Source organism: Ooceraea biroi, chromosome 1 (genome assembly GCF_003672135.1).
Source record: "Ooceraea biroi isolate clonal line C1 chromosome 1, Obir_v5.4, whole genome shotgun sequence".
Lineage (NCBI taxonomy): Eukaryota > Metazoa > Arthropoda > Insecta > Hymenoptera > Formicidae > Ooceraea > Ooceraea biroi.
Genome location: NC_039506.1, coordinates 14,222,575 through 14,249,604, shown reverse-complemented (window position 1 = coordinate 14,249,604; position 27,030 = coordinate 14,222,575). Strand labels below are relative to the sequence as shown.

Genomic DNA, 27,030 nt, shown 5'->3' with positions numbered 1-27,030 from the left:
AGTATGCATGGAAAACGTTTGGGTAAAATACTCAAACTGCTTCTAGATACTTGGCTAGTTAATTATTGATTTCACATTTAGTTTTGAGTTTTGACAAGTTGGGAGTTTTTATGTACTTGGTATGTATGATATACGAAAGACAATTTAATCATTGTACGATATTTTTAATGTCGACACTTTTACACTGCAAAAGAGCGAAAATATATTTCTAATTATTTTTCTCGCGAAGCTGTTCACTCGCGTGAACGTGAAGGTGTACGATACCTGCTCGAATTCGTCAGTCTTTCGCGCTTATACGATGCTTCTCTCGCGATACTAGTCTCGCGAGAAGAAACCGAGTGGAGGTGAGACGTTCTCGAGTGGCTCGCAACTCGGAAACGAGGAGTGCCTGCACTCTTCGACCCGAGAGCACACATTTCCCCTTTCTGGTATGGTTTGGCGCAATACACTTGCGCCGAGATCTCTTTAGGATCGCTTCCTGTACGTTCGCATAAATAATTCCCATGATCATAAGAGGGGCCAGCTAGGCAGACGTGTTGATATTCTCATCTCGCGCGGAATCGAATGAATTCGACAACATGAATTAAAAATTGGATAAATTTGAACAAAATATTTAATGCTCAAGAAACAATAAGGAAATTTTCGAGAAAATAATTGATTTGGCAATAAAATTCGCGACAAATAAATTCTTATCTTTAATATAAAATATCCTTGTTGTACTTTAAGCATTATCAACTATTTTTGTGTTATTAATTAAATGTACGTAAGTCAAAGAGAATAATCGATAAAAAATTAAAATTAATTGATACTCATCGTCTTGTTATTAATTTTCATCTTCGAAACTTCATTTATCGCAAGAGAGTCTTCAATTTCCAATTTTAATCGGAACTTCGTCATGACTGATCTCTCGAAATTGCAGCGACCACCGTTTTCTCGTTTGATCTGCGGTATCTGTTGTTGAAAGGACATCCGGCAAGTCTGAGACACTCTGTGTATCCTGCTAAATTGCATGGACAAACAGGGCTCCGCGTGCGGCGGATATTACCACGAGAACACCATCACCGTATCACCGTTCGTAATCGCAGTATCCCTTGTGACATATTGCAGTTTCCATTATTATCCCTCGAATTCTGCATGGCACATTTTCCATCGCGCTAAGAAGTGTCGAGTGAAATCACGTCATACTGTTACTGCTACTTACCGGCAGGGACAATCCGGATTAAAGTTAAAGACTCGTGATCCGCGCGGGGGGGATGCAACGCTTGGTCGTAAGAGTAAGTGCTCTCCACGGAAACTAAGTTAATTAAGTAAAGTAAGTTCAGACACAAGTGGAAGCGGGGGAATTCCGTGATTAAGATCCAACTTGTTCCACCTTGTGATCCACGCTCACGGCGTTGACACATCTCCGCGTTTCCCTTAACGCATCGTATCACACCGATCTTATTTATATATCAGAGACGATAAAGTGCGGCCGGTTAGAGTGTTACATTTCCTTTCGAAATGGTACCTCCTTACGATGTCACTCGTCAATCGATTCTTCATCTCGCAATCGAGTCACATCTGTTAACAACAAGCAGCAACTGTCATTGCGGCATCATCGATCAGGAACGGGAGGTGAGGAGAGAGGGAGAGACCGGAAGAGACTAGGAGAGTGACAGAGGAAGAGAGAGAGACAACGCCGGGGGAGGGAAACTGCAAACGTTTGGCCTGGACTGCGTTCTGCCTGCTTCGAATGGCACCCCCGTGTGGCGTTCCGAGCTCATATTCGCCATGATTTATCGTATTCGCGTGTGCAACCGCATGTAGGCGCGTCACACCGCGCACTCGGTGGATCAGATCTGTCCCATAGATCATCGGCCGAACGTATGCGCGCCGGAATAACACGGAAGTGAAATAAAACAGAGAGGCTCACTAGCCTCCCCTGAATGACTGAAAAAAGGGCCATCGAGCCGGAGAGGAAAAAAAACGGAGATTCATCCCGATCGGTTGAAAAAGCACGCGGGATGAAAACGTGAGCGCGACGCAACGTCGAAGCTGGACGATACTTCGATTTCCTCCTCCTCCTCTTTGTCATCTAGGGCAACTCGCAAATGGGCAACCATTTTCCCTCGTGGAGCAATGTCGCGCAAAGTTTTCCGACGCCGTGCTTAATGGAGAACACATTAGGTCTGCGGATGGTGGTACAAGGTGTTACACAGAACTCTCGCGAACTCTCTTTGGACTGCGGATACTGTGAAAGTGCGAGGAGCGCTTCTTCTCAGACGACTTTTCTGGGGCGATAATGTTGTTATTGTAGATGAAGAAGCGAGTCTCTCGAAGACACAACGCAATTGGTCATTTAATTTCGAACTCGCGAAATGCAGCGCGTTCGATTTTCAGGTGAAACTACAATGCTCGACATTTATATTAAAAAAATTGTCAGGACCGTTGCGGGGAGACGACGGTTCAATTAAGTCTCCCAAAGTCCCCCAAAGGGTTTGCGGTTGAGAGGAAGCGCTCGTCTTCCAGAACACTCGGTATGTACTACGCGCGCGCGGGCGGCACGAACGAGCATCGTAAAGTGCAAAGATGTTACGTAAACTTTAAGGCTGGATGAAAAAGCGACGTTTGCGAGATCAAACTCTCGGGGAACTCAGTCGTCGAGGTAAACGTGCAACGCAAAATATGCGCAGCGAGAGTACACATCTGCGGGCATGTGCTGCACGCGTGCATGCGAAATTTACTTTGACATGTTGGGCGTGGCGCTAGATGAAGTTTTCACCCCATTATATCACGCAGGCCAGGCATACGCGAGCGATGGGATGTCAATTATTCTCTATTATTAATCGTTAGAGCAAATAGACACTGCGTGCGTGTCATTTTAGCCGTGTTACTCGGATGTCAATCAAATTAACGCGACAACGCTTATCAGTTACTGCAGCTGCGAGCAACGAGACCATTTACATCGAAACATTAATTCACCCTGTAATGTCCAACGTCCGATAATGTAACCGGTACACTTCGTCGACGAGCTCTGCTCCTTTTCTCTGCCGTGACTCGAAAGCGCATCTGTTTACCGCGCAATGCAGAATCGACAGGGAGAAGCGAGAGATGTACATTCGACGAGCTCGTCGAATCGCGAGAAAACTAATGTCGCGGCGTGCGTAGACAGTCGATTGATTTCCGGAGCATGCTCGAGCGAACTCGAGACGGCAGTAAGAGAATCTCCTCTCGTCCCGGTCGATCGTTCGAGTCGTGCCTTTCGATTCCTCCACTCTACTGGAAAACTGCGATCTCCCCCATTTCTTTTTTTTTCTTTTTATTCCTCTTCCTCACCACTTATGGGTACTCCGCTTCCTCCGCTGTCGCGAGTGGCGTCCTCAAAACTCGCTTTCGTATTCGATAGCGGCAATAACGAGCGCGGAAGGGGACGGTCCGCGCGATATGTATAGCAGTATCTTTCTTCCGGATCCTTCGTGCTTTCCGGGATCTGCGTCCTGTCGTACTGTATGCAGCGGTCCCGCGATATCCGCGCGTAATCAAATCGCGTATCCACGCGCGGAAGAGCAAACGCCTCTTGCACGCAGCGCAGCTCGCAGTCTCGTTACGAAGCCGGTCCACAAGCCGAACACGTCCGCTTATTCCCTCGTCCGCAAACGGACGAGCGAGCTTGTAAGAGGATATTGGTGGAATCCTCCGCAGGATTGACTCGGCTTTCGAGCATTGGCTTTTGGGCTCCTGTCGGTCGCTCTCGCGAGTTCAAGCTCGGGAGCAAGTCGTGCCTCTTCGCGTATCCGGGTGCCCGTCCTTGCCGAGAGCAACCCCTCGCTACCTTCGGTCCCATCCCCTTTTGCCGTCCGTTCGTTTGGTTCACTCGATACCAATCCACCCACACGACCCACCGCGCAACCCGAGTCTCTCGACTGGCGATAAACAGCGCTTAAATGCCGGTCGAATCTCGGCAGGCATCGTCGAGCGACTCTGTGCAATTTTCTCTCTCTCTCTCTCTTTCTCTCTCTCTCGTTCTCTTTTTTTCTCTATTTTGCTCTCTCCAAGTACGCTCTCGCGAAAGAAAACAGTCGAGAGCGAGCGACCGGGGTGAAATTGGACCGCTTGCGTGGTATCCATGACTACGCGTACGAGGGTGCACGAGTGCATCCCCTGCGCGTGTATGTGTGTGCCCCGCACCCTAGATCCGTATGCAGCTATCCGCGCCACCATCGCGGTCAGGATTTGCATGCATGCCGCGCCAGGATCTTCCCGGGAAACTCGGCCCATCGGGCATCCCGGCCGCCACCACCTCTTACAAACCGAACAGGGGAGAAAGGAGAGGGTGGAAATAGCGGCAGTCGGAGGGAAGCGAAAATTTGCTAGATAGCGGCAGATCCTCTCCGATCGCCTTGAATTTTCCGCGGAAACGCATTGCGGCACCATAACGACGGACAGACGCTCGCCGTCTACCGACGTCTTCCTCGCATGGAAATCTCCCGAATGCCGTTCTTGCACCCATCGACGTAGCTTTGCGCATCCTTATGAGAGCGTGAGATAAGGCAGAGCTTGGCATTTTCGCAGTATAACGATGCTCTCTGCGGGGGTGTGTGTGTGTGTGTGTGTGTGTGTGTGTGTGTGTGTGTGTGTGTGTGTGTGTGTGTGTGCTTGTGCGTTCGTATGTGTATGATGAAGTGCACGCGCGAAATTCCATTACGTTTACGTGAGTCATAACGAGAGAGGCGGGATTTTGTCATTCACGTGTAATTGCAAAATTAAACGCAACCACAGTCCGTGCCGTATGAAGTTACGTATGACATTTCGTCAGTAAGAGAGATGTGTTTTCTTGTCGCTGAATGATAACGCACAAGGTATCATGACGGAAAAAATAACGCATTTAAAATCTCACAAAGTGCTGCGAGCTATTTTACGAGCGCGCAGATACGCGTCCCAGGGGGTCACGTTGTTTCATATCCTTAATTTGATTTATTATCCACTGTGCTCTCTGAAATGGACGAGATACATGTACAGTGCTCGAAATAACACTGTTAGTAATATCGAGTATCGAGTACTGACGCGCATGTAAAAATCACGATTTTCCATGCATTTAAAAGCCCGAACTCAATAAGAGCGCGCCGTGATACCAGCGGGGGATACATGAATACGGAATAATTTCAGAGACTGTGCCCCATTCATAGAACGTCACTAATTAGAACGAATGCGAGATACAAAAGATCACGAAGCATTGTTCCGGAAAAGAAAAGAGGAAGTAACACGCAGCTGGCGCAACGGGCATCAGAAGAAAGGAGAAACAGAGAGACAGATAGAGAGAGAGAATTTCCCCGTAATACCTCCGTCCCATCCCCCGCCCTCGGCCGTCCGTTTCGAGGCGACGTTTAAAGCCCCTGCGTAAATGAGTTAACCCACGCGAGCGGTCGGGGGTTATATTTCATAAGTGAGCGGTTACACCGAAAACCGCGCGACACTTCAAAGGTGCCGGGGCAAGAGACTTGAGGTTCCCATAGAACAACCGAGGTTAAAAGTATCCCGTTCCCGCGCCGGCACGCCGCGCCGCATAATCCGCGGAGCGAAACGCGTTGTCGTTGCTTGCGGAGGTTTCGCATGGCTACGCCCTTAGGTGCAATGCACACCCCAAACCGCGCTGCATTATCCGGGGGTAGGGTGGCGCGGTCCCGCATATAGGTGCGTGTACATATTCCCATTGCACGACCCTTCTCCTCTTCCTTCTGCACCTCCGCGCCCGTTGTATACACGAGATGTTCCCGGTCGGGGTGGTAAGCCGACCAGCAACGCGTGTGCAGGGCGATGCACCAGTCGCCGCGCCGACGAGTATTATATATACCACGTGCGTATAAGTACGTACACTTATGTGCACGTATCCCCACGCTTCTGTCGGTACGCAGTGTCGTAAATCGCATCGTTCGCCGACAATCGTCCTCTTACGACGACACGGTTGCAGCATCGTCGTCCTCGTCGTCGTCGTTGTGAGCGAGTAATCCTGTTGGTTCCCCGATGGGTTTCCACCCTCCTGAGTCTCCCTCGTTGCTCCGCGAGCTGTCCACCTGTCCTCTGTCGAATCCTGTTGGACGCTGCGTCCTGGACACGACACGTCGAAACCTTTCGGTTGCCTGCGATCGAAGCGGGTTTAATTTCATACGATGCGGGGTATCGCGGATTCTCACGGTGCGATTGAATTTCATTCACGATTGAATTCAAAGAAGGATTCAAGGAAGAACTGGCTGTTTCTGTGTCTGTATTCTGTATCTTCTGTAACGCTGTTCTGTTCGGGATTATCTTTTGCAAAATCTCATTTGTCTCTTTCTCATGCCGAGGATATTCTCATTTGTTCTCGTGATGCTTCGCGCGGTCTCCGCGGAGGCGACCGTATTTTCTCGTATTCCATGTTCGCGATATTAATCGAATACATATTGGTTTTCAGATATATATATATATATATATATATATATGTAGATATGTATGCACCCTGCATCGACTCAACAAGTACCGCGCGTGCAATTAAATGTGCATTACCGCGAGATTTCATTTCTCGCTCTCGGCATACGGCGCGGAGCGCGCGCGGCCCCGTAATGGCTCGCGGATTTTTCCCGCCGCGTTTCTGGTAATCTGCGCTTTAAATAGAGGCCGAAAGAAAGAACTTCCATTTTCGAATGACGAATAATGAAATTAGAAGAGCGGGCTGCTTCACGCGCACACAGAAACACAAGTCACCGCCCGATGAAAATGATTTCTCCGTCTGAAAATTAAAACGCGATCTAATTCAGGGGTTAACATTAAAGATTGAAAACTCTGAGAGCTCGTGCAAACGGTATTTTTTTCTTAAAGTCAGTTTCAAGTGAATCTCGCTTGAGTCGACTGTAATTTCATTTTTTACGTGCACTAATTCTCCCGGCCATAATTAGTCCGTAATATAAAAACGCACTATTTTACATTTTGCTCTTTGTAGTATCGTAAAAGAGCGTTACGACAAAATAGCTCAAGTTTGAATTAAGTTTTTCCTTTAGGAGCTCTTTTCCTCTCTTTTTTTTCTTCTTTCTTCTTCCTTTTTTTCTTTCGTCGTTTTTAAACGAGCGAAATGTGATTTATGTCGCCGTTCCGCTCGACGGCTTGTATAATAGTGTAAATTTTTCCGCGGTCTTATCACGAGCACCGGATACATCCGCTTTAACTCAGTCTCGAATTTCTCGTTTGATTACTTAACTTAGATTATACGTGGCACTAGTTACATCTATCTTAACCTGTGTAGGCTTTGTGGGAATGCGGGAATTCTAGAGAATGCGGTTGAGCATGCGAAGCAAACATCGTTAGCGTTTCTACCTCTGCATTCTTGATGTGTGCGAGCCAACTTCCGTACATCTACGTTTTCTAAACACATATCCGGGTAATCCCGCACCGTTTATTTATTGTAAATATTTTTTTTCTTGAAAAATATTTTTTGAGAATCGGTTGCCGCGAAATGCAACTTTAAGAGAAAATTAATACAATTGCAATGCGAATGCTCATCAAGTTCCAAGCGTGTTCGTTTTGTAAAAAAAATTGCAGCGAGATATTAAGGTGGGTTCAGACATGTGTCGTATCATCGTATCGTATTATAATCGCGTATCATGCATGATATGGATACGTTAGTTATAATGATACGCCGAGGCCTTGCTTTCAATCCGTATCCGTATCATTTATCTGTATCTCTTTATTAGTTTTCCATCTAACGTATCGTTCTACGTTAACCTGCTGTGGAGACAATGTCTGTACAGTTAGCTGCTGTTAATTACAGTTTTCTTCATTATTTATTGAAGAAACCGAGGAAATCACAACGGTGGTGGATAAAAAGAATTTTTGCGAATCGCGAAGTATACAGTGGCCCAAAATTATTGCGCGACTTAAAGTTTCAATCTGTTAGTGGACAGTACAAAAACTTCACAAGAATGTCATCCATTGAGTTTGAGTACCTGATAAATTTGGTGGGGAAACAGATTTCCAAAATAGACACCACATATAGGAAAGTAATACCTGTTCAAAAAAGATTAGCCATAACTTTGCGATCGCTAGACGAAGCAACACGACTGAATCGAGTCAGGATCTCAGGATCGGTAAGCGTCCACACTGACTGTATCCGTATCTCGTATCATTTCTTTGATGTTTCGGCGAAATACCGACTTCAAATGGATCATGGTCGTATCGTATCTGCGTATTATTTTGATACACAGATACGATACGCAGATGTGATACGGCGCACCGTCCACACTAAGCTAATCGTGATACGCGATCATGATACGATACGGTGATACGACACATGTCTGGACCCATTTTTAGAAATCACTTTGACAAGAATGTCGATCATGTTTTAATGGCACAATTATTAGAGATCGAAGAATAAGTTTTCACTGGATCTTACTGCAATGGAGAGTGAATTTTAATTCAATCATCAAGATTGGAACTCGACGTCGGAAATTAAAGGCTTTCGAGAGAAGTAGCAGTTAAGACTTGGCCAATAAAAAAATGGACTTTAAACTCGACGAAGGATCGAGTGAAATGAGATACGTGGCTTAAGGGCGCATCCGCGAAACTTCCTACAAGGGCAGGCAATTAAAAAGGATTGAAAGTTCCGCGGGATCTTCCGTTTCTCGATTTGAGCGACAAGTTGCAACATCATCCGGTTTACAAATTTTCTCTCCGGAAAATCCGGTGTCGCGAAACCATATCGGATATTACACCGTAGGAATGTATGCACGTCAAAGATTCTTTACGGCGTGCGAACGTAATATCAGCGTGAAGTCATTCCTCGACAGGGACCGGCGCGCATTTAATCTCGTAATAGAAGGTTTCATGGTCCGTTAGGTAAACTGAAGCGGTTTTTTTAAATTTCCCATCGAGGGAACGCGCTGGTGACAGAGAATGAGAGCGAGAGACGAAAGTGTGTCCCGCTGGGAGAGGAAGGTACAGCTCCGCCTTCGGACGCTTACAAAGAAAATCCGGGCCGCTTGACGTAGCGGCTGCCTTTTCCTCATAATTTGTATTCAACCACTGTAATCACTTTCGCTCACTCCTCCCTGCGAGATTGAATTTCACGGCTAGCTGTTTAAAAAGCGGAATTTATATTTTGCCGGATGATCTCTTCTTTTTCTCTCTTTCTCTCTCTCTCCCTCTTTCTCGCTCGCAGCATCGGGATAAGCATCAATGCTACCCGGCCATTAATCATTAGTCGAGATCCTTTTTTGTGTGTACCATCGTACATCACGTCGGATATCGCGCGCGAATTGCATAATTCCGCAGCCGAGGAGAACGTGAAGTCAGCAAGTGCTCTTGCGTGACGCTCGCGCGCGCCGATATTGTTCGCTCGAGCTGGCATTAAACCTGACGTATCAATTATATTGTTCGTATCGATATATGCGCCTTCGTGCGATCTATTATATGTCTGTCGACGCTCGTTTCTGTCCGGATTTGTTAATATACCTCCTCCGTTCTTGCTGATTTGTTGCGTTATTATTTCTCGAATTCGTGAAATGTAACAAATTGAATATTCCTGGGATTTATTTACCGGAGAAATGAATTTTATAATGCAATAAGTAGCTGGAAGCGCTCTTTCTGTCTCTATCTCTCTTTCTCTCCCCGTTTTTTTTCTTTCGTGTTTGTGATAGTTTACTTTTGAAGAACTTTCCACAACACGGTTGAAAGCGATTCGGAGCACAAAGAGTTTATGGATTATAGAAGCGACGTCGCCGTTGTAACATTTCGTGCAACATCGCGGTGGCTTCGTCACCGAGTCCTTTCATTACTTTTGTTTGGCTTCGTTTGATTGGCTATCAGATTCAATTTCACTGTGGTACTGATTGCTACTCGAGGAGATTAATCTGGAAGATTTTGTTGTGTTTCTCTCTCTCTATCTTATAATTATTTTAGACGCCTTCGTACTTATAAATATTTTCGGTTTTCAAAAGCTCGCATCAACAATAATGTTGGCCATGTATTATTATATATTCACCATGCATTATTATAAAAATCCGTCATACCGTTCTTGTTATTTGAGGAGCGTGATATTGCGAACGTGACATTTGAAATAAAGGAAATTAATATGCCTAAGTGTATTGGTTCGCGCGATACGAAACCTGTATAATACGAGAGTGTTTTACGTAATTTACGTAACTCGACGCGCGAGCTGTTGTTGAACTTCGTAACATCTATCTTCTTGAAGCATGTTGGCATCAGGTGCGCATGTTACGCTGCGAATCTGGAATTACGTTATTACACTTGGAGAGATTATTATCGCAATTAAATTAAGAGACTATTAAGCACAAGATTATTGTTGGTTAACTGGCATTCAAGTGGAAAGTGAATGAGTGTGAATTCAACACATATATTCATCAGAAACCATTGTTTCCAAGACTCTCGTCGTTGCATCATCCCACGCGACTGACATGTCCCGAAGCAGTATATTTCTGCACTAATAATAAATTATTTTTGTCTGTTTGCGATTAATATAAAGTACTCTTCAAAGATCGTTTCAAAACTTCCGTGCACATCGACAGGACGATATACGCGCGTAGGAGAGCCTCTATCGATCTGTCGCTCTGCTGGAGTCGACGAAAGTTTCGGTAAACTTCTTACGATCCACTTACAATTCACTTCGCCGCGCGATTCACTCGGCGAGTAACTCACTTTCGGCACCATCACGCCGTTCCGGCGCGATAATGATCCATTAAGAAGGCCGGAACTCGGTCATTCCGACCAATACTTATGACTGCGCCGCCGCCCGAGTCAGTCACCACCGTGAGTCGACTTGCAGAACCGATTTCGCGCGAGAAAGAAGAAACTGCATGGGTAAGAAAAAAGGAGAAGGGACATTAATCGAGAGGGAACACGGTGCCGTAGAACGAGCTGATCCTCCTCCCAACTCGTCGTTGAACTGGAAACTCTCGTCTTTGTACTTGGCGCAGGACGCGGGCCGTGGAGCGCGCGGGATAACGAAAAGGCGGGATGATGGGGTGGGATGGGAGCAGCTCGCCTGCCGATTCCGGATGAACGGATTTTGTTGAAAGCAGATTTACATTTCCCTCTAGCTTTCTCTTTCTTCCTCTTTTGCTTTCTCTCTTTCTTGCTCTCTTTTTCGAGGACCTTATCCGTCTAAGCGCTTTTCAGCTTGACTCCTCGGCTGGAACCCCCTTTTTCTCGCAACTCGCGATTCGCACGACCCCCAACGATTCGCACTGCTCACGCTTGATTTCCCGCAGGTAGAGGCGACCGCGAGGCGACAGCGAGCGAAGAACGACAACGACAAGATCGACGACGGGACGCAATGGAGCGAGATCAGCCTCACCCTGCAGCCCTTCCATTACACGAACGGCCAGTTGACGCTGCGCTGCACCGCGCAGATACCCAACATATACTCGACGATGAACGAGATTCAGCTTGGCGCTGGTATGCGCGAGCCCATACCCGAAAGAGGTGAGTGTAAGGATTTTAATCTCCACTCTCGCACCCTCCGGTGCGGTGTGAGTTTTTCTTCCATGAACCACTTGGTCTTGGGCTTGAACGCTCGATAAATCTTGATGGCTGGCAGCTTTGGTTTCGCAGTTCGCTTAGCTGCTCGAGGGCACTCGCGCTATTGCTATTACGCTATTACGTTCAGCTCGATCAACCAACTCGAATACATGATGTAAACGCCATTGCATTGAGAGAAACTCGAGAGTCTTGCATTCTACTCGCGACTTGGAATTCCTCCGAGCGATTTAATATTTAATATTGCAATTCAGAATATGTTTTTTCTTCGAGAATCGCGCGTCTCATTAAAGAAACAGCTGCAGCATTCGATTCAATTCACCGTGCCGAGTTCAGTTACCCCGGGGTCAGCTCGGTTCATCCCCCGCACGAGAACGTGCGCAAGGTCAATGCAAATGAGATCAAGTCTGGGTAGGTTAGATCATCAACGTGTTATGCACGGCAGATCCGGATCAGGTTCCTCAATATCCAATACCGTTGCGCGCAGCCTCACCACCGCTGTGGTACAATTTCCTTCGTGACACATCGGTAATGACAACCAGAACACGGTATCAATAATCCACGGAAAGGAATCCTTACGCGGCGATGAAAGATGAATGATAAAAATAATAGAACGCCGCCGTCCCGCGCTTTCGCGGCGCATTCTCTCGATTCAAGAGATCGAAAAGCGCACCCCGGCGATAATAGTCGCACGCTCGGGCCAGATGAGCTGGAATTGGTCGGTCGGTCGGTCGGTCGGTTGGTCGGTCGCAAGAACTAATAAATTTCAGAGGAGCCAGGGCCCACCCACTCGACGAGATCGGTAAGGAAGCTTCCGGTGCACGCTGCCGTCCTGCTTCCTGCACGCGACGTCGACGAGATTTAATTGAGCGGCCACGGTTATAACCCACGCTCCCATTACCTTCCGGCCGGTCGACCCGTCCTTTCACCCTTTGCCCGGTGCACCCCCGGGCGCACCAACTTTCGTCGCCTTCGTGTACGCGCGCGCGCACGCTCGGAGAGTTTTGCAGCGATCAGTTTTCACGTTCTCGTTGCGCGGGTACGGATTTCATGGAGCACTTGTGCATTGTTCGAGATAAAACTATTGCAAGGGATTGCATGAAAATAGGGATTATCAGGCTCTGCATTCTGTATTTTATTATTTAGTAAAATTAATGATTAATCAGTCTTTTTCTTGTTTTTTTATGTATATTTAATGATTTAAAAGTTTCGTTAACTTTGTCATCATAAATGAAACATCGGGAGTGCAAATGTAACTTTGCGATTCTTTATTCACGTAGCGATAGCGTATGTATTACATATTATATCGGAAATCGTTGGATGTTGAATGAAAATTATTCTCGCTTCTAGAGACAGTTTCTTGATTAATTATTGCGTGACAAAAATTGCGATTCAGCTTTACGTGATGTATAACACCGTCGGCTATTTTATACAGTATAATTTATTTCCATTCAATACTTTTTGAGAACAGACGGGAGCTACCTACCTGATTAAAAATTGCATTAAAAACTTTCGTTTCACTAAACACTCTCGGGAAAAATCGGCGCTTAATTGGAAAACCGGCGCAAAACATCGCTCGCTAAAATCGCTCTACCTGCCATCGTTTTAATCTGTTCATTGTAACGCCATATAATTTCGACAAGTCCGATCACGTTACTATTGCGCGCCGTTAATCCCTGATCGAGGACTAGCCTGAAACCGAGCTTTTACAAGTTACAACGTTGACCAGCGCCAATAGATTACGCTGACGCAAATGCCCAAATTGTAGGCGGCGCACCCCCGCCTGGCAACCTCGATTTTATGATCGCGTCCGTACTCTGCGGAATCGAGAAGTATCGTCCACCAATAATCTATATCCCGGTGTTTTGAATCTGGCCCTCCAATGGATTCCGCTCGGAATACGGATGATTGGATACTTCCGTCCGTTCGACGGCCGGGAAAATATCCAGTGGGTTGTGTGTATTGTGCAATTCGCGCTGGGAAAACACGGCAAACGTGTAAGCGCGATTTTACCCCCTTTTGTTTATTTTATAGTTTGCTCATTTTTAAAGAAAGCGCAACGCAATTCTGTCGTTCGCGATCATATTGTATAATATATTGCGCGGTTTGTTTCTTAAAGAGCGCGCAAAATTGCACATTTTTCAATACGCACTTCTGTTGAACAGTGTCAAAATTACTATCGTCACAATCTCATACGAAGATTACGGTTTGCTCTTCTTTTTGTCCGTTTCGCGTTGCTTTGAGCGCTCTCGCTTTAATATGTAATGCGCGGCGTTTTAAGGTCCGAATTTATCTCGACGTCCGGTGTTCTTTCTAAATATTTGATTCTGAGACGCGTAACGGTCTGTCTCTGTTCCTTTGTATATTTCATGCGGCAAGATAAAATCCGAGTTACCCAGTTATCCATCCCGGTGGAAGAGAGGACATTTTTCGCGAAATTTTTAAAGCGATCGGCTTAAGGAACTGCCAATGGCGGGGAAGCGCGCACTGGGCTCGAAACACCGAAACCGATCAAAGAACCCGTAGATGAAGCCGTGAGGGGTGGCCGGGGGGTGGTCGGAGGTTGAAGAACGAGGCACTTGGAAGACACCCCACGAAGATTTGAAGGATTTCATTTCTACATTGCGAATGCGAGAGCTTTCACACACGAGGAAACACGGAACACTTGCGCGCCGGTGTAATATATGGAGAAGGAATGTTACCGTGGACTTTTTTTAGTGATTTTCTTTCCCGCCGACGGGAACTGAAGTTTAATATGTGAGAGGCGGGGCGCGCAAAGTAGATGGATGACTTGAAGAAACGGCTGGCAGGTGTTGTCGCGGACGGGTGCGAGGAATGTTCATGAATTCGGCGCGGCCCGCCTCGGCAAGAGAATTTCTTATCGTTGCTGGTCGGACAACGCTCGGCGAAACGCGTGCGTGAATTACGGTAACGCGACGTTAACGCCCTTGCGTGTGCAGCTTTAATGCGTGTCCGGCTGATAAACTCGCGTTATTTCGATATAGCCAATCAACTATGCGCAGCGGTAAACCAGAGTTATTCCGAGATAGGTAATCAACTATGCTGCGGTAAACCGAGATATCACACATAATACGGAGCGGGGGAGTTGCGCGCGGCGCAACAGTGTCCATTGTCGACGACGAGGTGCGCACCGATCTCATTATTAACGTGCGCTCCATGCGTTGCGGTGTCGGCCACAGCTAACGACATTTTCCGTTTTCTCGCGCGCGAGTCGCGAGCGCAGCACGCGAGACGCAAGGCGGATCCCATTAGTCATCGCGCGCTGCTAAATTCCATTTCGCCAGGTATCAATAAAACACATTTTGACACACAATGCGACCGTAATCCGACGGCCAACTGTCGAACAGTATGCGCGTACAGTATGTACATACACACATTTGCAATTCGCGAGAATAAAGGAGAACCATTTGTACGCGAAACGAAATTAACGCGCGCGCGAGCCGAGCCGGGCCGCGCGCGAGCGCACACGCGTTCAATCCCGTTGACCGGTTGCCAGCGCGAATTCGATAAATCGCAGCGGAACGCGGATTACGGGACGTATAAAAATTTCAATTTTGCCGCATAGCGGCATTTATCAAGAGTCGCACGCGCGCGCAACGGCTCGATCGCCGGTCCGTTGCCCGTGATCACTCTTCCGCCGTGCATTAGCCCCTCGACGTATTTTTCGACGTTGAACGTTACTCTGCCGCGACTCTCGTCGATGCCTGGGCGTGTGCGCGCATTGTCAAGGGGTTGGTTCGCCTCGCGTTTGCTTTGAAAGCGCCCGCCGTCTGGCATGGTGCACCTCGATGCATTGCGCGGAAGCCGGGACATTCATTTCGTTATTTCCGATGACGTTTGCCCGATAACATTTAATAAGCGCCGGTCTCGCATGCAGCGCACCGGCCGCGCGCGTTCTGTGGAGAACGCTTACGGAAAATAAAAGCGACCGCGAAAATGGCATTTTCTCCGCTTTTTACACGTCCGTTTTTTTACCCCAATTCATTCGAATCCCTTTTACGGACTGTCCGATTCATGCGCGGTGTTGCGATGTAACAATGCGCAACGACGATGAAACGACGTTAACCCTGTCGCCACCCGTGCGTTCCCGTCAATTCCCGATATGACGTCTCGCTGCGAATGCAATTTATTGATTCAGCCATTTTATGGCGTAATTAATGGGCGGTGAGTTAACCGCTGTTGCTGGCAGCATCGAATGTGCCCGATAGCTTCTGTCTCTCGACGTGCTCTTTATTGCTACTACAAATAACATTTGCATCAACTGCTCCGTCGTCCTACAGCTATAGAAAAATAAAAATGGTACGCAGTGTGGAGGTTATTGATAATAATTGATATGAATACATTGGGCAAAATGCGCAATAATTATCGAGCGAGCGACAAAGATTATGAAAATCTACATACAGAGAACATATTAAAATTGCAAGAATTTTAATTTTCAAAAATATCCGAGAAATGATTTCCACCTATCCATTCACATTACGAGACATCTCGTGTAACGTCCGTTTTACAGGACATGTAAAATTTAATTTTAGTTATTTTCCGAAATTTTAATTTTCCAGCATTTCAATACATTTCTCGACACAAGATACACACATTAATCAGGATAAAATATATTTAAACACGGCCACAAGTTTTTAATGTGAATACGTCATGTTAATGAAAAGAGTTTAAAGAAAGATAGTAGTTTCAATCAACTGTGTATATTTTCCTATATATTATAATCCAAAGTCGACACCTTGTATATTATAATAATATAAAGTGAGATACCCTATATATTATAATTATAATTAAAATGAGACTGTATATTAAAATTGAATGAAAGAAATTTCGTCACGCGTCCCGCGTGACGCGTGACGCGTCTCGCGTGACGCTCACCTTTTCAAATTGGCATCCATCGAGTTATAAGACGTATTCACGTCAAAATGGGGGAATCAGGAGGAAACAAATTAATTCGTGACGTTTTGCGATTTAACTGGCACTCATTTCGCGTTTCGAACTCTTCGGGTTCTCCTCTCCCGCGCTCGTCCTGGAAAATGCATTCACTCCCTTCTCTTCTACCCTGGAATGACACCGTGTAACGTTTCCGCGTGCGATCTGCTCGTCATCTCCGGAGGCAGTCACCCTCGTGCGTAAAAACTCAAGTCGCGCACGCGGAAGTTTAACGACCGGGCCCCTGCGGAATTTCCCCTAGATTTCGACGTACGCGACCGTTCCCTCCAACCCCTTGCTTTCCCTCCAACCCCTCCGTTCCACATTTCGCCGTGCACCGTACGAGGCACGAAAGATTCGGTGCCTCGTTGGGGAAACTTGTCCGGGACGAGACACGTCGGTCCTCGTGGCGAAACTTCGGCTCTCCCATCTCATCGTGCTCGCCCTCTGCACCCTCCGCCCCGACATCTTTCCGGAGAACCGCCCTGCCGCACCGCCATCGCCAACTTGGTTCCCTCATCCAACGGCTTCGCGAATTACCCGAGTCCCGGGACGCTAATCTCACGTGTACGACGACGAACGACGGCAAGAAGAAAGGGATTTGAACGTCTTTGGGCCTGAGGGATGCCATCTCGTCTGCGCAGCCAAAGGTTACGCCACTTCATCTCTGTGTATCTCTGTGTGTGTGTGTGTGTACCTTCCGTGTATTCTCTCCAGTACACGCGCGGATTCGGAGATCCGTACGTACGTGCATACGGTGCGAACCGAAATGTGCAACTGCGCGCGGGTTGCAGGTAGGAATTATTCCATGCCGTTTCACGTGTGTGGATTAATTTCACTGTAGATTAATTTCCCGGAGGTATTTAATTAATTGGTATGTGCGATATAACTCTCATTACCATTACGAAATTCTTTTTTATCTGTGTGGCCGGCTTTGTGCGTTCAGTGATACTTCGCGTTTTCCTCCTAATTTATTTTCAACTATTCTGCATAATTAATTTTATCGTCGAGTGCACCCACACGAACATACATAGGTAATACGTTGCGTGAAACTTGAAAAAATTTCTCATCCCTTCCTAATCGTCGAGATTCCTCGAGCTCCAACCATTCTCGAAGATCGACAACTACTTCCCTTTCTTTAGCATCCAACAACACTCAAAGCTGGTACTCGAATTAATTTTACCGTCAAGCACACTCTGTCGATCACAATAGTGTATAATTAATAAAAATTTCCCACTCGTCAAGCCGGGAGCGTAAAAGCTTCGAGCTGCGAACTCTTAGAAGGCGGTCGACAGCCACTCCCGCTACTTCTGCTTCTAGTAGTCGGTGTTCCAGTTAAACCATTCGGCCTCTCGAGACACCCTGCATATCGTGCGCGTGTAATTTCGCACCAGGCTAGCACGGAAATATCGTTGGTGTCGAGGTTGGTTAACTTCGGAATGGTTATCCCGGTGCGCTTTAAGAGTGCTGCCTGTTATCAAAGTTCTGCATACCCACGATTATTCGGGTCCTTCTCGTTCTCGTTTGCAAAAGGGGCAATAAGAAAACGCACCTCCAATCACATCCTAGCACCCCGATACTTATCAGCTGCTCAGCCCCGTGCGCTCTAGGTGCGATTTCTTTACCCTTTTTCCTCCCTCGTCAGCTAGATAGGGAAATTTCTCGCGTGCTCGTGCGAATATCATCTGCCACGAAAATCCAGATCGATCGTAACATCATTGTCATCGCCTGGTATCGTATCGATTCAGAATAACATTCAGGACAATTTTCAACCGCGAGCGAATCTCTTTACTTCCGATGCTTTAGTCCAATTTCACTTTTCTTGATATCGCTGATATCAAAAAATTGATCGGAAAGAATTTCTCGCATCGAGTCTCACTTCTCCGCAAGCTGCGAGGTGTAAAGGGTTTCATCGATTCACAAATTTCGCTCCGCGAAACGCGATAGCAGTCCGACTTCGATTAATGGGGAATGCCGCAAGCAACGGGCGAATTAAAACGACACGGTTACGGGGAAATTTTGCGAAAGCTGCGTGGGATCTGGGATTCCGTTGCTCGCATCGTGGGCGAAACCATCTTCGGGAGCCTGAAATTTATTGGTTTACGCCGAACTCCAGCGAGTTTCTGATTACTTGTGAATGTCCGATTAGTTTCGAGCGTCGGGAAATAAATGGATTACCGCGAGACACGGGAAACGAAGGCTTGTCGTCGGTTTAAATTTATCCTTCGTGCAAATAAGTTATCGGAACGGCAGGGTAGTATCGCGCGTCTATTTACATTCGAAAGTTCGCGTGTAACTTGCACGCGCAACATATGATGTACGATGTAAGTGTCGAAGTGCCAGAGTTCCTCATCCTCGCCCCTCAAGCACGTATAATAACGCTGCATTTTCTGGAGCGTGATGTCGGCGGATTATTGTGCGCATCCCTCATTCCGTATTATTTCTCTGTATATTATTTCCGCGATGCGAGTTAATACGCGTAACACCTTTTGCATTTTGGATCCCGCTCGCTTCAGCCGGTTCGATCAATTATCTGTGACCTAATTCAAATTAATACAAGCGAATGTTTCATGCTCACGATGGCAACGTCGGTTTTATAAAATACTGCAAAGAATTAACTCGATACTCTCGATCGGGCTGAATTCCGCGCGGCTATAAATAACACGCGAGCACGTAACTATATACCGCGAGAAAAGTTAATTCCACACATGCCTCGGTCGCGCACACGAGGACAACTTTTCGACAACTTTCCACGCGCATCTTCGTGTGCATACGAGCGAGGGACAAAGGCAGGTACGCGCCACAACAGGAGCGCAGTTCGTTGTACTCCGAGTAAATCGTTCTACCCCGCGAAACTTGCCGAGGACTCGCGCCATGAACTTATGAGCGCTCCGTGCTCATGAAGTCGACTGAAGAGTTTTTTACGTGAAGAACCCTCTTGCAGATTTCGTCGCGGCCTTACCCTAGACCCGGACGTGCGCTTTTCAATCCCTGGCGAACGCTTCAGTCCCACTCGGAGGCTCTTACCGAAAATCCATGAACAGCGTGCCCTCCCATAAGCCGCGCTTACGAGGCACGCGCGCGCCACGTGAAAAATCTACCCTCACGTTCACGAGAACTTCGCCCGAGTCCTTCGTCACTTACTTACCCCGTCTCGAACGCGTCTCCTGCAGATATTACCCGTCTGAAATCATTTCTTGAGGTCCACCCCCAGCGTCCGTTATATCTGCTCTTTACGAGATTTCCAATTCGAAATTCGTTGAGCGAATTGAATTGTAAAGCGAATTGCAGAGTAGGTTCTCTTTAAATAAAAAGATGAGGAACCTTGCGATTCCTATTTTGTTGGAATTTAATATGCTCTCGATATCCAAACATCTCTGTTTTTACGCAATTAGCGTACAAATCAAACTCCAAATTGCATAAAATGTAATTGTGATGAAGATAGAAACAGGATTCTTCCATTTGTTTGCGTCCATTAAAACCAGGGGGTGAATATTCTATTTTGATTTCATTTTACAACTGAGGAGTGCTATTAAATTCGCAGTGTTTTGAAAAACACCGACTCGGAAATGGCCGAATACTGTGTAGTTAAAAACAAGTTCTCCGTGCCGGTCCATGTGATACATCCCATATATCAATAAATATTTAAATATCCTTCGAGAAATATCTAAATATATGCATAAAAATAAAAGGGTATCACGCACAGCGCGACGTACAATGCAGGCCGCTGGGGATGGTCAGATTATTCGTCGTTCTTTTTTATGTACTAGCGGAATATATCCCGAAAGTAATATTAAATGATCGCTATCGAGCCGCCGCTATCTGGAATCCGAGTGTGCTCCGCTCGCAATTTCGCCATCGTTCGTAAAACTCCCGTTACGTTTTCGGATAAATTTGATGGGGAACAAGGCAGCGCGCGGGGCGGTAGAGGAGCGAAGAGAAAAAAACGTGCATCGTAAAGCCCGACGATTGATAAGCGGCCGAAGGATTTTCGGCTCCCCTCAATTTTCGAACCTGTCGAAGCTTATTCCACTTTAGCCCCTTTACCGGCGCGCCCGCGCGCGTACAGTCGTCGTCATCGCCGTCCCGGCCGTTACAGAAATTCGTTCTTCTCTTCCGCACCCGGTAGTAATTTCATTTCGTTCACACTCGGTTTTCCGCGGGCGGCCCGGCTGCTTGATTCGTACGTATTACTCCCTGGGCCGTGGTCGACAGAATTGTTTTTAGGAAATTGACTTTTCCACCCGACAGAAGGAACAATGCCCCGCGGAGGAAAATCCACTGACATTCCACTTAATGGCGTGCCCGAGTTTCCATTCCGAAAGGGATTTCAACAGTTGACACGCCTCACCCTGCGGGGTGAGATTTAATCTCGGGATCGGGGAGAAAAATGCCGCGCGGGAAATCGCTCCCCAATAATCTATCGTTTCGACCTATTCTAAATACAGTCTCTTTATCTATCCAGTCGGCGAGCCAACGAGGGACGGTCGACGCGATTGCTCCTTTCTTACGACTCTCGGATTCCTGCTGCGCTAGTTTAAAGTGAGAACTACGGTTATTCGATCCCTCTGCCCATTTAACAAGCAGAATCTTCCTCTGATCGATTGCTCAAATAAAAATAGAAGGAAACAAGCAAGAAAATTTTTCACAGGGGATGTTGAAAGCATCTCGTGCATTTACCTCTTTTTTTATTCACGTTTCGATTCACGCTTGTTTGCAAAGCTTCGTCCAAAATTCCGGCCTTCCGTCCGGCCTTTCCCGAATTGCAAACGGTTTAACTGACGTATTGTTGCGAGCGTTACCGTGCAGAATATACAGGCACGTGCGTGCGGTGACCATACTTCGCGAATCACAATAATATTCGCGCGCGGCAATTCTGTCAACGCGTCGACATTAGAATCGCGTTGGATGCACGTCGCTCCTTTGTGTACGTCGGTTACATTCTGCCAGTTCGATAATGCACCGAGTGTACAAACCGTAGTAAAATCAACTGATTATCGGCAACATTTCTCGATGAATTGATATCTATTCATCGGATTTCGCGTGCGCCGACGTGGACGCGTCGCTATCGCCGCGTGTTATTGATTACAGGCGTGTCGATTTTGGACGTTGCGCGGCATAACGATGACGTTTTAATGGTACAAAACGCACGCGGATCGTCGCCAATATCCCGGCGGCGTGAGATGGTCCAAGGCATCGTCATCCGGCTTACTTTTTCACGATGCACTCTCTTGCCACCGCGCGGATTTTCGCGAGTAAATCATTTAACGTGGAAAAAAATCTCTGCCATTCACACGTACGCACGCATACATGTGGAAAAAAAAACAAGAAAAAAGATGAAGTTTCGACGAGGACAGATACGTGCCATCGTTCCGCGCAAACAGGAACCGCGCAGCGCATATAAATTCTGCACCGCGAAGATTCGCCAGAATTCGAATGCACCGTAGAGTTCACGGCGAAGTGCTCGACTTGGAAAAGCCGTTCCCTTTTGTTGCATTTATTTATTCTATTCTGTTATAGAATACGATGAATAGTAAAACATTTAAGGGTCGCGCAGTGCGAGAGCTCCACGGGAGTATGAAAGCTAATAGCGTTATCTGTCGTACTTGATTTCTCCACATTTTCTTCGGGGCAAAATATTGCGTAAAACTCCGTTGTTTCTCTCACACAATTGCGTTAATCATCTTGCTCAACTCGCGGTAAGACTTTCGAGAAGACTGCGTGCGAGACGAGAGAAAGTTAAGATATAAAGATTTATTGCATCTATCAATAAATCAAGCAATTTTTATCGTCATGACAATAAAAAAAATTCTCCAGCGCACCATATTATATTATAAATCACTTGCATTCCGAAAAAGATTGCAGTCAACGCCACCGGAAGTGGCAGAGCCGGCCGATTGTCCGGCTGACAATTGGGGATGGTCCGCGCGACTTCGTCCCGCGGAACCACGGGGAAATAGTAATCTCTTTCTAATGTGTTGCAGTAACCTCGGAGAACGGCGGAAGCGACACGCACACGGCGACGTTTGCGACAATACTCTGCCTGGGCACGCTCCATCTGCTTCTGAGATAGTCACGGCACGCCTGAGACCACGAGAAGGGAGCTCACGGGCGTCGCATGATAAATAGCACACTAGTCAGCAGAAGACGGGGTTGGAGGAGGAGGCGATGGAGGGAGAACTCGAGGACCGCGTGCGGACGGCGCAGAAACGAACAACATTGTTAAATTGACGCGATCGCCCAAACGTCCCGCTTCAGTTTCTTTCTCTCCTCTTCGCGCAGTGCATTTGGTTTAATCCCATTTTTCCATCTCTTCCGAGCTTCGTTCTTTTTTTAAGTTCTTTTCTGTTATCCTTTTTGGGACGAGTTATTTCCTCTTTTTTCTCCCTTTCACGTGAGAATTCCACGTGCTTCCTATTTTTCGCTTGTTTGTTCGTTCGTTCGTTCGTTCATCATGCAACTGTCGACAGCAGCAGTCAGCGTTAAAACCGCCCGGTTGACGAAACGTTCGCCACTTTTGGACACTGCCGTTGCGAATTAGAGTCGAGAGGCACCGCCGACGTCCGTTGCGTTTGACGTGATCCGGCGATCGCGCGAGATCACGCGGGTTGTTACCGTAACGCTACTCTACTTTACGACCGCGTCCCTTCGTGCAGCTCGTTATGTTGTAAGGCGCCGTTCTACGAGCGTGGGATTGGCTCTCGTTTGTCTTTCTCGGTGTCAGGTATGAGGGACGGATAAGGGGGAGGATGACGGGGAAGAGAGAGCACGCGTGCTGCCAAGTCAAGGGTTAACCCCATGGCGCATCCCGGGATTGGATCGTGGACCGCACACGGCTGGATGGAGATGGATAATCGGATCCGAGAGGATCGCCATGGCTAAATCCGCTGCGACGCGCTTCGGAGAATCCGGAAGCAGGGTGACGGCGACGCGCGGACCGCTCAAGTCGCGTTTCGATTACCGCTACGGAGCTCAATTTGACGTACGACGAGTAATGAACGGAAAAGAGGCACAGTTCGTTCGGGAATATAAAACGAAGAGGGAGAACACGGACTTTGAAATTGGTCGTGCATGTCCCTCCGTAACTGAAGGATTTGCGGTCTTTGTCGCGAAGGATAGATAAAAGGAGAAAAAAAAGAAAAAAGAAAAGAAAAGACGCAAGGCGAGTGAAAGAAACTGAGAGACAGAGAAAGCGAGTGGAGAACGTTCTCTTCCGAGAGTTCTCTCTCGCTGTTCCGGAGGCACCCCAGTGGGAAGAGCGACCGGAAAGGCACTGCGAGATCGCGAGAAAGGGATGAGGAACGGATGAAGCGCGGCACGAAAAGTTTTTGCATACCGGCCGAGAGAACGTAAACTACCACCCACCCTTGTCTCTCGCTCCGCGCGAGATCGTGTTCCTCCCTGGTGCTCCGATAACAACGCGACGTCATCCGACAACGAACACCATCCCCTCGCTGTTACGTCTCGCCGAGGACCGAACGCCGATGGGGGAACGTTGTGCGATTCGAGTCGCACGTATGTGTCGATTGTCCGAGCACTCGTAGCCCCGGGGGTTGTGCTCGCTTCCGCAACCCTCGTCGGATCGCGAGCGATCGATGTCGCGAGTTTCGGACGAGACGGTTGAGAAATCCGGGGGAGGAATATGCGCGCGTTAGATCAAATCGCCTGGCCGTTCCTCTTTGTCTGGCGTTCGGTGTCTCGCGTTCCGCGCGCGATCCGCTCCGCAGCGAGTCTGTCGATCGCTCTCGATCGGTGTTCCTCAATGGAGTCGGGAGGGGGGGGGGGGAAACGTGATTTCAGGCTGATCTTCCCTTTCGTATCGCGACGGGATTCTCTCTGTTCTTTTTCGCTGCCCCATCGCTGTCTCGATCTCTCTTTTTCTCTGTCCTTTCGTGAATGCAACTGAAATGCAACGCTTAAACTGGACGACACGATTTACCGATCGGCCGTGTCCACGTCGCCGGCACCCTTGGACGAGCGTCAAAGCTCTCTCTGTAGGGATCCGTCGTCGCCAAGCATGTAATCCGGCGAACGGCCCGTTCCGAGTCGATTTATCGAAGGAGACGACGGAGAAGGAAGACCGGCGCGTTGAAAGGGACAGCACGAACACGGCGTATTTCATTCTTCCTGTCTCATTCTCGCTCCCAGCCATGCTTCCTCTTTATTAAACGGACGATAAACCTCGCGGGCGATCCCGCGCGCGCGTTTCTGTAAAACAGATACGTACGCGCGCAGCTTCCTCCGTATGCTTTTCCATCCCGAACGCAGGAATCGTTTCATATTAACCATCCGATCCCCTTCGGGGTCGAGGATGATTTCTTCTTCCCTTTTCCACCCTCCGTTTTGGCACGCTCACCACTCCTCATAGATCCTCGCGAGATGATCGGCGTGAAACTGCATGGAAGACGCGCCGCGTGAGCCGCGATCGCTTTCATTTGTCGCTCAAGCGGATTCGCCAATTACCGTCCGTTAATACGGCGAATCGCGCCAAATCGAGTTTTGTGCTGACGTAATTTTTTGCGTTGCCCCTCCCCCCTCGGACGAAACACGCTGCTTTCGCAAATCGCAGAGTTGCGTAATTCATAGCGATAGCCGTGACTGTTAAGTTTTTTTTTTCACCTAACTCATTAACCGGGGATGACGATTAACTCGTCATTAGAAAATACTTCTCCAGTAGTGCGATTCTGTAACTCGTTATCGATAGTTTTCGGTATCGTTAACTAGCGACAGTCAATGACAGCAAAGACGATCTTGGAAAAAAGCGTGGAGGCTCTCATAGGTTGTCGTTACATAACGATAGCGACATTGTCGTTAAAAAGTTAGAGAACATGGTAAATGAACTCCCCGATAATGGGTTAAGGAAGTGGAGCGGAGGACGCGAGGTCTTCATTCGCTCGTGTTACATTAACATTTCGTTTCTTTAGTTTTTAACGGCGACAAGCCGTTTCTTTTTCCTCTCTTTATTAATTTATAGCGTTAGAGCGCGAAGAAGCGTACGCCTCGCGAGCGAGCAGGCGAGTGGGTGAATTACGCTATCAGGTAATTTTGCGAAAGTTTCGTTTTGCGAGAATTGCGGGCGAAGCGCGCCGGAGACAGGCCGAGTCCCTCGAGAACGGTTAATCTTTCGCGCCTTGGATAAAGCTCGTTTTTTGTAAATGGGTAATTGAGATAAAAGTTCAACGGAAAGCGGGAGATTCATTACTGATAGTTTACCGATATTCCGGAGGAAGTTACGAAACGGCCTCCCCTCGAAATGGAATCAAATTTATCTTAGCCTTACGTATATTAATCTCGTGTAATCCGAAGGTACGATGACCACGAAGGGAGATTTCGTTGAAGCATTTTATAATCCTACTTAAGTCTCTTTAGTTTTAAGCTGTACGGATCATCGCATCTTATTGTTTCTCTTGGGCATTACATATGTTTTGGTTAATGTAAATAATTATTTTTATCGAGTATGTAATAAATCATTGCATGAACGACTACATTTCTTCCTTCTCCCGACACGTTGGAAACGACTTCCCGCTGGTGTCCCCGTTCCTGGACGATCCCGCATGCTGTTAAGTCTTCTTTTTATACGTGATTGTCTCCTTCGGTCCACAGGGTGGAAACGTGGAGAAAGGCGCAGTTTCGCAGGCCACCTCGCGCGTGCAAACGTTGCTATGTAAATTGGTAAGGATTTTATCCAAAGGAATCGTGCGAAATTCAACAGAGATAAACCCTCGCTCGACATTTGCGCTTCGGACGAACTTTGGTTTTGTAAATAGGGTGGCGAGACGAAATCTGATTACGAGCGAATTTCGCAACGATCTCCTTGCGATAATGTTAAACTCGATGTTGCTCCATGTTAATTCGATACTGGAGCGACCGATGCGACGGACGCGGAGAACACGAGAATGCATTCTACCGGCTCGCGTTTTGCGTCTGTTTGAAGCTGATCCGAAGCTGTTCAGACTCTGCCGTCGTCTCTGCACCGTTTGCGCTCGTAATTATGCGGATATGCCTGTGTCTATCAGACGTCAACGCGCGCAACGGCCACGCCACGAGCAAGTTACCCGCGCGGTCTTATTTTCGGCGCGCTGAAAACAGTATCTCGTTGATGCAGACGTTTCCATTCCCCCGGCAATTCCCGCTCGCAATCAGATCGAAGAATTTCCACGAACGCGCATAAATATACTCGCCGCCGCGGTCTGGCCGGGTATGTTCGCCTCCGCGTACTCGACCTCTCGCCTCCTCGCCGGCGCGGCACAGCGATACCGCTCCTAAAATTCATTGCTCGAGCACCGAGTCTATAGATGAAGCCCACAATTAACCCGAATCGAGATCTCTACGTTCTCTCTCTCTCTCTCTCTCTCTCTCTCTCTCTCCTTTCCTCTATCTTACTCTCTCCCTCTCTCTCTATTTCTCTGTCTGTTTCCCTCTTTCTCTCGCTCGACGTCTACAGTCCGACTACGACGAAGTCTTGGAAGGAGCACGGCGCGTTTCGTGCAAGCTCGAAGTTTGCACGAATACCGGGCGCGCAAAGGCGAACAGGTACATTCAACCAGCCAGAGAGAAGATAGCGTAGTATACCGCATCGAG

The 27,030-nt window shown here is 47.6% G+C and overlaps 1 protein-coding gene across 1 annotated transcript in view; it reads left to right on the top strand.

The window, feature by feature from the left end:
• Positions 1–23,593, top strand: part of LOC105281146 (platelet endothelial cell adhesion molecule) — a 162,269-nt gene extending 138,676 nt beyond the window's left edge. The window contains exons 5-6 of the mRNA XM_026973173.1: positions 11,232–11,445; positions 22,434–23,593. Coding sequence (XP_026828974.1) covers positions 11,232–11,445; positions 22,434–22,522 — 303 coding nt within the window. The 3' untranslated portion in view covers positions 22,523–23,593. The remainder of the gene's footprint in view (positions 1–11,231; positions 11,446–22,433) is intronic.
• The last annotated feature ends 3,437 nt before the right edge of the window (positions 23,594–27,030 follow it).